Source organism: Somniosus microcephalus, chromosome 5 (assembly GCF_052327205.1).
Source record: "Somniosus microcephalus isolate GS21.2 chromosome 5, FLI_Smic_1.0, whole genome shotgun sequence".
Taxonomy (NCBI): Eukaryota; Metazoa; Chordata; class Chondrichthyes; order Squaliformes; family Somniosidae; genus Somniosus; species Somniosus microcephalus.
Genome location: NC_140991.1, coordinates 218,678,622 through 218,690,657, shown reverse-complemented (window position 1 = coordinate 218,690,657; position 12,036 = coordinate 218,678,622). Strand labels below are relative to the sequence as shown.

The 12,036-nt window shown below is 45.1% G+C and overlaps 1 protein-coding gene across 1 annotated transcript in view; it reads right to left on the bottom strand.

Moving 5' to 3' along the window:
- Positions 1 to 12,036, bottom strand: part of dnah5 (dynein, axonemal, heavy chain 5) — a 754,701-nt gene that overhangs the window by 50,523 nt on the left and 692,142 nt on the right. Inside the window, exons 73-75 of the mRNA XM_085988698.1 lie at positions 5,872 to 6,077; positions 5,213 to 5,416; positions 4,454 to 4,669 (exon numbers count right to left, since the gene is read on the bottom strand). Of these exons, the coding sequence (XP_085844824.1) occupies positions 4,454 to 4,669; positions 5,213 to 5,416; positions 5,872 to 6,077 (626 nt within the window). The remainder of the gene's footprint in view (positions 1 to 4,453; positions 4,670 to 5,212; positions 5,417 to 5,871; positions 6,078 to 12,036) is intronic.

The window sequence follows — 12,036 nt, the reverse complement described above, 5'->3', positions numbered from 1 at the left end:
ACTCCATTAGTAGCTTTTCTTGGAAAACTAAACATCCTTTCATGAGGGGTGGCATTCGTCGCTGTACACAAAAGAGACCTTATGGAATGCAGCACGTCTGGCAGGACATCCTGCCAGCGAGAGGTTGGCAGGCCTCGTGACTTCAGAGACAGTACGATAGCCTTCCACACTGTCGCATTTTCTTTCTTGACCTGCCCATTACCACGAGGGTTATAGCTGGTAGTTTTACTCGTTGCAATCCCCTTCGATAGCAAAAACTGTCGTAATTCTTCGCTCATAAAGGAAGAACCCCTATCACTATGTATATAGTTAGGCATGCCGAACAAGGAAAACAGTTGGCAGAGGCATTTAATTACAACAGCACTAGTCACATCCGGACAGGGGATAACAAAAGGGAACCGAGAGTACTCGTCTATAATATTAAGAAAATAGACATTACGGTCACTCGATGGAAGGGGACCTTTAAAATCGAGACTCAAACGCTCAAATGGTCGAGTTGCTTTAATAAGATGAGCTGGCTCGGACGGCTTATAGAAGCGGGGTTTGCATTCAGCACAAACATGACAGGTTCTGGTCATTGTCCGGACCTCCTCAATAGAGTAGGGTAGATTGTGGGACTTAATGAAGTGGTTCATTCTGGTAACCCCAGGGTGGCAGAGTGCGTCGTGGAGACTTTGAAGCTTATCTGTACCTAGACTAGCACATACTCCTCGTGACAAAGCATCCGATGGCTCATTAAATACTCCAGGCCTGTACTGAATATCATAGTCATATGTTGACAGTTCTATTCACCATCTTAAAATCTTATCATTTTTGATCTTGCCTCTCTGCTTAGTGTTGAACATAAAGGCCACAGATCGCTGGTCAGTAATAAGCGTAAAACGTTGGCCAGCGAGATAATGTCTCCAATACCTGACTGCTTCAATAATTGCCTGTGCCTCCTTTTCCACTGAAGAATGTCGAACTTCTGGTCCTTGCAATGTACGAGAGAAGAAGGCTACTGGTCTACCAGCATGGTTAAGAGTTGCTGCCAACGCAAAATCAGATGCATCACTTTCCACTTGAAATGGGATCTTCTCATCCACGGCACATACCACTGCCTTCTCAATGTCCCGTTTGATATTAAGGAAAGCCTCCTGAGCTTCCGCCGATAGCGGAAAAGACGTCGACTTAATAAGAGGTCGGACTTTATCTGAGTAGCTAGCCACCCACTGGGCATAGTACGGGAAGAATCCCAGACACCTTCTTAAGGCTTTTACAGTGTGAGGTAAAGGTAATTCCTTAAGTGGGCGTAATCTTTCAGGGTCTGGCCCGATTACCCCATTCTCCACAACGCAACCAAGAATACACAAACGTGTAGTATTGAAGGTACACTTGTTTTCGTTGTAGGTCAGGTTTAACCTCTTTGCAGTCTCTAGGAACTTCGCGAGATTTTGATCATGCTCCCGTTGGTCACGCCCACAGATGGTAACATTGTCCAGGTACGGGAATGTTGCTTCCAACGCGTATTCATCCACCATACGATCCATCTCCCGTTGGAAGATGGATACCCCATTCGTCACTCCAAAGGGCACCCGAAGGAATTGGAACAGGCGCCCATTAGCTTCGAAGGCTGTATAAGGTCAGTCTTCTATTTTGATGGGGAGTTGATGGTAGGCAGACTTTAAATCAATGGTGGCGAACACGCGGTACTGAGCTATCTGGTTCACCATCTCAGAAATACGAGGCAAAGGATAGGCGTCTAATTGGGTATACAAGTTTATAGTCTGGCTATAATCGACCACAAGTCTTTTCTTCTCATTAGTTTTAACCACCACCACCTGGGCACGCCACGGGCTACCACTGTGTTCGATGATTCCCTCCCGTTGAAGCCTTTCCACTTCCTCTTTTATAAATGTTTTATCTTCTGAACTATACCATCGACTCTTAGTCGCTATAGGTCTACAATTAGGAGCAAGGTTCGCAAACAAAGAAGGCGGGCTTACGTTTAAAGTAGAAAGGCCGCAGACTGTGAGCGGAGGCTGGGATCCACCATACTTAAGGGTAACGCTCTCATGCTGACACTGGAAGTCCAAGCCTAATATTAAGTTCACACACAACTGAGGTAATATGAGGAGTTTAAAGTCCTTATACTCCGTATCCTTAACGGTCAATGTGACTTTACAATATCCAGTTACCTCCGAAGTAAGGGATTTGGACGCCGTCACAATTTCACTTCGAGTAGGATACACCTTCAATGAACAGGAGTTAACAAGGTTGGGGTGTATAAAACTTTCAGTACTGCCACAGTCTATCAAACACCCAGTAGGACGACCATTAATCTTAATGTCCATCATAGATTTTGACAAGGAACACGGTATGGTCTGGTCAACCGTAGCCGAGGCTAGAGTAAAACGATAGGCGGCAGCAGAGAAGACATCGGGTACAGGATTACCCTTACACACTTTACTAAAATGTTCCCGTTTCTTACATTTAAAACAGGTAGCCTCTCTGGCTGGGCAACTTTGCCTGGGGTGTTTAGATTGGCCACAAAAATAACACTTAGACCCATGGGGCACAGCCGCAACAATAGGATTAAGTGGGGGCTCCATTGGTGTTATGGATGCCTCCATACTCGGAACACACGAGGCTGAGAGAGATGCATGGGCTGATGCATACACTTCTGAATTCTTCTGGGCTACATCTAACGATCGAGCAGCAGCGACAACCGTTTTTAAAACTAACGAGTCGTTCTCGAGGAGTCTCTGTCTAATATAATTAGATTGGAGGCCAGATATGAAAGAATCGCGGATGGCTTCTTCCTGATACACTATGGCAGAGACAGCCTTGTAGTTGCAACCCTTAGCCAAAGCCTTAAGGTCCTGCAGGAAATCGTCCAGAGATTCCTCGGGTAATTGCCTGCGAGTAGACAGGAGATACCTGGCGTATACTTCGTTAACCGATTTAAGGTACTGGGCTTTAAGAGCTGCGAGGGCCTCTTCATATGTAGTAATATCTTCAATTATAGAGTAAGTTTGATGACTTACCAAGTTGGTTAGAAGACCCAACTTGTTAACCGTCGGATCGGTCGATGATGCGATGAAGTGTTCAAAACATCGGAGCCAATGCGTAAATTTCTTCGACGCATCTGCCGAATGGGGATCGATATCCAGATGCTCTGGTTTCAAAAATCGATCCATCTTCCAAAAGTAGTTATTTAATAAAATTGATGTGCCAAATAACTGCCCGAATCCGAAGTTAAAGCTTAAGACTGAAGCCTTTTATTAAATAAGAATCATGGCAGAGTTAACAGAGTCCATCATCGACCGAGCCCTTGGTAGAACATCCCAGAAGAGGGGCGGGGCCAGGGAGGAGCATTAGTGGTTCCCCCTAGTGGAACATTCCAGACATTACAAGTGCAAGTACAAATATCAGAACACAGTTATTTCATCACACCTGGCCAATTACAGCATCTCCTATGTGTGAGAGACTATTTTCATAGAGGCCTTGGGTTCCAATATTCAACAATATGTCTCTCCCATCATGACAGGACCCTGTCCTAACCTCAAGTCTTGACTGCCAAGGCCCATGGCTCTCTGGTAGTCACAGAAGCTGCTTAAAGTTATTTAAGCACTTTCAGCACATTTGAGGCCAATGGGAATCAGGCAGAAATCTCTCCACTGTCTGGAGTCATACCTAGCACAAAGGAAGTTGGTTGTTACATAGAAACATAGAAGATAGGAGCAGGAGTAGGCCATTCAGCCCCTCGAGCCTGCTCCGCCATTCAATGAGATCACAGAATCACAGAAATCACAGAAACCCCACAGTGCAGATAGAGGCCATTTCGGCCCATCGAGCCTGCACCGACACATATCCCACCCGATCCCCGTAACCCCTACACCAACACATATCCCACCCTATCCCCGTAACCCCACATATGTTAATCCCCCTAACACTAAGGGTCAATTTATCATAGCCAATCAACCTAGCCTGCACATCTTTGGACTGTGGGAGGAAACCCCATGGCTGATCATCCAAATTCAGTACCCTGTCCCTGCCTTCTCCCCATATCCCTTGATCCCTTTAGCCTTAAGAAATATATCTAACTCCTTCTTGAATATATTTAATGAATTGGCCTCAACTGCCTTCTGTGGCAGAGAATTCCACAGGTTCGCCACTCTCTGGGTGAAGAAATTCCTCCTCATCTCTGTCCTAAATGGCTTACCCCTTATCTTTAGACTGTGACCCCTGGTTCTGGACTCCCCCGCCATCGGGAACATCCTTCCTGCATCTCGTCTGTCTAGTCCTGTTAGAATTTTATAAGTTTCAATGAGATCCCCTCTCAATCTTCTAAAAATGGATTAGAATCATCAAATTACTCAATTAGGTATGTATCATAATCTGCTGGGACTTCAACCATCCAATAAAAATGTAATTGAACTGTTTATTGAACTTTACCTGGTTTATTGCCTACCTCAAATGGTATGTAGTCCACAGGCAGTTTCTCTAACATGTCATCAGCCAACCTTGCTACCACTGCTTCTCTTGTTTCTCCTCCTCCACTGGAGCTGTCCTTAGGCTGAATGCTTAGTATAGTGTCTAGGACATCCTTTGCAAGTTTACTCTGGTAAGTGATATCAGCATTGGTGTGCAGCCCAAACACTTCTGGAGTGTCATATGTAGGCAGACTCTGCAATGTACAGAGTGTTGGATGTTATTTCTTTGAAAGTAAAGAGCATACATTATCATCATGTTTTTATTATTATATATATATATATATAAGAGAACATGTAACATGGTAATAGTGTAAGCGCAGATATAATGTGGTAATAATGTAAGAGGAGGTATAACATGGTCATAGTGTAAGATGACAAATGTTTAATGGTAGTTTATAAATGGAAAACTAATTACAGCATAAATGAAAGGAAATAGCCAATAGGTCTGGTTTCCTATTCCAAAACATAGATGTAATGGTCAGATTGCTTTAATAAAAATGTATACCTCTAAAAGGATTGTAGAAGTATCTGCATATTCTTGCTCCATACTAGAAAACTGTGACTCAATTTATATTCAAAAACATGCAAAACTCAGTGAACAATTTGAAATTAAATATTTTCAAATAATTAATTTCATTAGTAAATTAAAAAAACTGCTTTATTTATCTTGTAAGCAGAATTTCCACAACTACCTATTACTCTGGGCCTGCTAAAGGTTGATTGAACTGTTTACAAACCTGAATGTACAGTAGGTATTGATCCACTGAATTGCACTTGGGAATGTTGTAACTCTTGTAGAAGCAGAAGTCTGAAGCAAACATATTTTCACTGAACCAGACCTTAGCAAATGTGTTCAGCAATCGTTTGTCATAGTCATCTGTGACTCTGCCACCATATTGTATCTCACCAATCATGTATCGCACTGTAGTCCAAGAAACACCCTTGAGGCAAAAAAAGACAAATTGGACAATATCATCATATACTATATCTAATATGTAGGATCAAACAACTTCATCATTGATTTTAATGATAATGGAAATTATTAAAACACCGAACTACAGTAATTATATTTTGCTATATTTTATTGTTGCTGACATTTCTCTTTGCACTGTCAGGTCTTTTGCCATGTTACATATAGTTGTAACCACTGGAAATGATTTGGGTCATATGTCCCCTCAAACATTTTGGCAGTGTGAATGATTAGAAATGTTCATTAAGGCAGCTGTACTACAGCTCATGTACATTTTAATGGTACTAGCGGGGTTATATAGGATCTGAAATCAATTTGCCCCTTTAAGGATTGGGAATAGTTTATTTTCTATCTTTAATTATTAAATTGTCCAGCACCAAGGCGCAGAATCATCCAGAATTGAGAGAGAAAAATTGCCAACAATACCTTCTTGATATCCATATCATCCAGATGGTTTTGTACAAATTGCACGGTAGAGGTAAAGTCAGCTTGGTTAAATTCATATGGAATATTCCAACCAAGAGGTCCATACTTGCGTCGTTCTTGCACTGTTGAGTGTAAAAAAGCCACTGCATAGAGCATAGGCTTCCACTGAGTCATGTTACTAACATCCAACAGATCCTGACTGATTCCTGTTAATAAAACAAAAAGGGGGAAAAATTCAGTATCGACCCGTTTGGGGCGCCATTATCGGCCATGCGCAAAGTTTAGCGCCTGGCGCTAATTATCGGCTCCGACGGCAAACTTGGCTTTTATCGCCCCTGGAGGTGATTGGAGCGCTAAATCAGGCGCTTCACACCTGTCTTAAGGCGCAAAGTCCGAGGAGCAAGGTGTTACCTTAGAGCGCTGGCGATGCAAGGAAGTGCATATCAAAATAAACCTGCAAAGTGCTGCTCAGTACCCAAAACTCCTTCACACAGCGTTGAATCTCTCCAGAAGTCTCTCTCTCGCTCTCTCAGAATGCGTGGTGCACAAATGTCACCAACAAAAAAAGGCAGGAAGCGGTCACCTTTAAATAGCGCTCCCCCAGTCCCTTTCTGACTGCAAAACGCTCCTCTCAACCTGTCGTTGCTAGCGGCAGGCGGTAAGGCAGGGGGTGCCACTCAATATCCGGTCCGGGGCGTTGCGCACTCAACTGACGTCACGATCTGCCGGCGCAAGAGATCATGATGGCAGTGTTTAGCGCCGCCGCAAAATGTCTAGTTAATTTCGCGAGCAGTGCAAACATCGCCGCGCCCGGGCACTAGTTGCTTTGCGCCCCATTAGTGCCCTCTTAAGGCACTAACGGGAGGTGCAAACAACTGAATTTTTCCCCCACAGTGTTATAGGATCTCAGGATAACAGACTGTCATGGCATTTTCACATTAATTATGCCATCCTCTAACAGGGATTCAAACACTAACCTGCATGGGTACTGTACAGCTATGCAGAGGTTGTGGATGAAGCCCTAAATGAATATACCCATTAGCCATAGTAAATCTATGTTGCACAGAAAATTTACCTATATTGTACAACTACTATTGTACTGCACTAGGACAAACTAGGAAGATGCTAAAAGTGCACAACAGGTTGAGAGACTGCTTTAGAGAGACATTCTCCACCATTAGACTTCGGAGCACTGCTGCCACACGACTGAGGATCCATCAAGAAGTCCACCATCTGCACTCAATCATTTCAACTCAATAAAAGCCACCAATTCGATCACTACCCAATTACCATAATCCATATTTATCTAGAGCAAAAACAAACAATGAAAACATGACACAACCAACAGCACTTACTTATATTAAACTATTCGCCCTGGTGCTTACCCTTAGTGGCTATCCTATAAGTGCTCTTGCCTACTCTGGTGCTTCTACGAAGTGCATGCTGAGCGGCAGCACCACGTGAGGTGGATGGCTGCTGAGAATCTGAATGGGCAGCTCAGATGTCCTCCTGCAAAATCCTCGAGAGGCCCCGCCTCAGACTGCACCATCTCAGCATGGGCTTGAGCAGTCTGGGTCACCTATCTGACAGGCAACTGCAAGGGCAATGGTGGAGTGGCGGGGAAGGGAGCAGGAATGTTGCCATCCAGAGCGAGGCCAGTAGATTTCTGCTCTATGATTCCCACACCACTACCTCGGGGCGTCTGTTTAGTCAGCCCAGTGATCTGCTGGAGGACAGGTCTTTGGGCAGCTGAAACACTCTGCAAGCTCCTTTCAACCAAGGAGCCCAGAGCCACCATGGCAGCTGCTTGGGCTTCCATTGCAGCACTTTGCTGTTCCATGGAAGCTGTTTAACATTCCTTAGAAGCTGTTTGGTGCTCCATGTAGCTGCTATGGCTACAGTGGAAGCTGCGACCTCAGTCATCAGACACTGCATGATGTTGGGCTCCACAGGTTGTTGGCTGGAATTGGCCAGCCTCTCCACGCTGGAGAGGATGCGTTCCAGGCTCTCCGTCAAGCCACGGGCCAAGCTGGAGGCGGACTCCTCCATCCCCCTAGCCACGACCTGTAAGCTTTCAGAAAGGCTGTCTATTGCAACAAGCATTTGGTTTGTCAAACCAATCAGTCTTCTTCTGAAGCTTGGCTCTGCAAGGTCCTCATCTGACTCCTCACCACTGCAGAATTAGTATGTGACCTTGCCCCCCAGCAATGTGGCACCTGTGGCCTCCCTTCCACCTGGCATGGCTGATGCCAACCAGTGTCCGGTGCGTGCCACTGTGAGGGTCCATTTTGTACCCTAGCCTCTAAGTTACACATGGTGCCGGTCTCTGAGCTGGTGCCTGCGACAGTGGTAGCGATTGATGCAGTGCCTTTTTCCTCGCTCTCCTCCTCTTCCTCTGGGGGGGGGGGTGGCTCTTCCTCCTCTTCCAGTTACTCTGGGGGGCAAGGTGGATCTTGCTCTTGGGATTCTGCAATGATAAAGCTAGAATGGTTAGGGTTCAGCACGTGTGGCCACTATAGGAGAATGTGTATGATGAGACCATATGGAGCTTGTGAGTGAGGGTAGGTTTGGGCGATTAGAGATCAAGAGTAATATGTAAGGGAGCTGGAGTGGCCACATATCTCTAGGCGATATGTCCCCTGCCATGCCTGTGGCCATGGCATCTGCCACTCCCCTCCCGATTACTGCCAGTCCTGCCTCTTCAAGGGAAGTGATCTCATGGAGTTGTGCTTCCCCTCCTCTGATCAGGTCCTGCTGGTGCCTTTTATGTGCTATCTTGTTCTGGAAGAGAAAGAGTGGTGATTGCGAATTAACGTGTGTGTGTGTGTGTGTGTGTGGTGTGTGTGTGTTATGCCTCACATAGTTGAATAGCTGTGAGATGTGTCTGAGGTGTGAGTAATGCCTGTGAAGGATGCAATAGTGTGGGCTGTGTGCATGTCATTGTATCGTTAGATGGTGAATGCAGTGTGTTGAAGTTGTGATGATTCTGGTGGTGCAGTTATTGAGAAGTGTGTTTGTGAGATGGGATCTTACCTTCACCACTTGTCTCAAATCATTACATTTTTTGCAGCACTGGAGCCATGTCCTGGGGCAGTGCTCCTGGCTGTGACCTCCTTGGCGATCTCCTCCCACATTAGTTGACTCTGTGGACTCCTTCGCCCCTGCGGGTACAGGACATCCCTCCTCCGCTGCACCTCCTCCACCAGGACCTTCAGTGCCACCTCTTAGAATTTGTGAGCTCTCTTCCTCGGTCCCTGAGCCATCCTAATACGTGCTGTTGTCTGTCAGCCAGCCCACTCCACACCTTCAGGGGAAGTGTGTGTATGGAGGCTACAGATACCGCTCCAGGAAAATTGCTACTAATCAGCGCTTGAGTGCAAAACATGCAGGTCTCCAGGCACGTTTAAATCATGGACATCAGTAATTAGCCCCAAAATTGCGGGTTAAATCCAGACTTTTAAACAGGCGTGTCTTATCAGCACAGCACCCACTTAGTGCCTGTTTTCACCTTTTCCCCAAAATAACCCCACTACCTCTGACAATACACTTCCACCACAGTACTACCCAGGAGCATCAATCCAGACAATATGACCAAGTCCTGGAGTGGAGCACAGCCTTCAGGCTCAGAGATGAGAGTGTTACCAATTGAATCAACCTGACACTCGTGTTAGTATTACCATGAATGTCAACAAGATAACACCATTATCTTCTGTATGCTAGTTTAATAAAGGTGCCAACCCAGTTTAAGCAAAAAATTTTAAATGGCATACAATGGAATTTCAAACAAACACATTAAGGTATTTGTTACTAATATTACACAGTGTGATTTCAACCAATAGGAGTTTTAGGTGCACCTTATCTATGTACTCTTTATGCCTCTCCCATATTATGACTATTATCAACAATGCTAAATTTTTGAAACAAACTGAAAACATGAAAATCACAAAATGTTAGGCTTATGGCACAGGCTTACCTATACCAACAGCTCAGAAGAGGAGCTGCATTGAACTTTCTGATTTGAATTAGCTACTAGAACGTGGAAAGCTTGCCTAGAGAGCTTGGTCTGTGGCATACTTGACTGGGGATTGTAAAATAGGGGCCAAAATTCCAAATGTGTTCATTCCGCTGGCACAAGTGCAGTAGGGTGGGCCATAAGTGCATCTCTGCCTCATGCCTTGGGTCTCTTCCTAAATTGTGGGGATGGAGTTATCTGCATGAGCTGGGTGAAAAGCTGTTCTATTAGGATGTGCAGGAGGCCATCCCAGGGGCCAAAGATTAAAAAGGATTAATGCCTTTTAAAGTTGAAAGGATTAATTATTTTGCTTGTTAAAGGTTTGGGCCTTTTTTAGCCTCATCAGGACTCACACCAGCACTCAAGTCTTATAAGGGCGTAATTCCTGAGAAAGCCCAGGGACTCCCCTCAGTGCCACCACCACCCCCCACCCCCGCCGGCAGATATACTCCCTTAATATTGGGGGACAGGCAGAAGATCCACTGATAGCCTCCCCTCCTGGAAAATGGCTCTCTGTGAAATATTAAGTGGAATCCTGGTGGAATGGGGTTCTACCCCATTTTCTAGCCTGGATCCAGAGATCCACCAGGATTTTGCCTTAGCCCCAATAGGAATTTTAGAGCCATAGAATTTTACAGCACAGAAGGGGGTCAATTTGGTCTGTCTCACCTGTTCTAGTTCTCTGCAAGAGCTAACCACTTAATTCCATTTCCCTGCTATTTCCCCATACTTAGCAAGGCAACACTCAGATCCCTTGTACCTGTCTGAAAATAAGTAACATGTTTACTGGTATAAAGAGGAAGGTAAAGATAACTACTCAATTTTTCTTACATTTTTTGTGGGGCCCATCAACCAAGGAACAAGCCCAAGTTGGGAACCACCACATCCTTGATGCACACTGGACAGGTCATATTTGTTTTTAGAGGTGAGGGTAGAGAGGGCAGAGGAAAGAGGTTTAAGGAGACAGTGATAGTAGAGGAAAGGAGCTTGAGGTTATATTTGCTATCCAGGATGATACCTGTTTTAGCAGAGGAGGGCAAGGCCCAATAAAGTTTGATATGGTTGAGCCAGACCTGGTAATGAAAGGCAGTGGAGGTTAACATAGCATGGAGCAGGAAAGCTGTACGTTGTGCTAACCTTAATTTCTATGGTAACAGCCACCCCCATGCCAGATGTTGTTTGCAGATCATCATATAGCAGATGGTGCAACTCTGAGACATCCTGTCTTGTGAAGTAGAGGCAAGGAAGACAGCCCTCCTCTGACATGTTGGCCCAGTAATTCGGGTCCCAACGCGTGAGTACGGACGGGGTACTCACGCGTGGGCCCATTGGAAGTGCCGGATTTCAGCATGCACAGCACATGCGCGGAAAACCGGCATTTCCTCTCCTCTGAACCAAGGGGTTAAGAGGCGGTTCCCGTGCGACGTTTGAGGCAGCGCGTACGCGTTGAACTTCGTTTTTTTTGACAGGATTGTCCGTGCGTGAAGGCCTCCACTTTTTACGAATGAAAAAAGCAGACGTAAGGACTTAGTTTTAAAAGGTAAGTGGTCTAATAATTAAAGTTAGAATTTTTTTTCCACAGGTTTATTATTTTTAAAGAATTTACAGTAAGGTAAGTGTATTTTTGGACCCGATTTCTTGAAAAAAAATGTTTGCAGAAATTTGAATAATTGTTTAAAATAGTTTTTTTACAGTTATTAATAGTTCATTTAATTAGTGGGATTTAAAAAAACTTTTATTTGAAGTTTAAGTACTGTTTTGGGCGCCCGGAGTTTTCATGAGTTTGACAGGTCTTATGTCTAACTCATGAATGGACTTTTGTAAACTCCCATTGGTTGCCCAGTGCTCACGTGATCCCAGCCGGCTCATCGCACTAAGTACGCCGCTGGATCATGCACGCACAGCACGCCGGTAGCTGAACCGGGCCACAGACCGGAAATCCAAGCAGGCCCAGTCTTCAAATGTCAGCGTGATATGTAAGTGTAGGTCGGGGGCTTGCACCCGCGGGAAGCCCCCGACCCGAATTTCTGGGCCGTTAAGGTCCATGTAGAGAGGTCTATAAATGCAAGTCTTGGGACAATGATGGGTAAGGACATAATGCCTCAAGTGTCATTACACCTGCTGCTGTTGTCCCCTCATGAATTCCTCTTCCT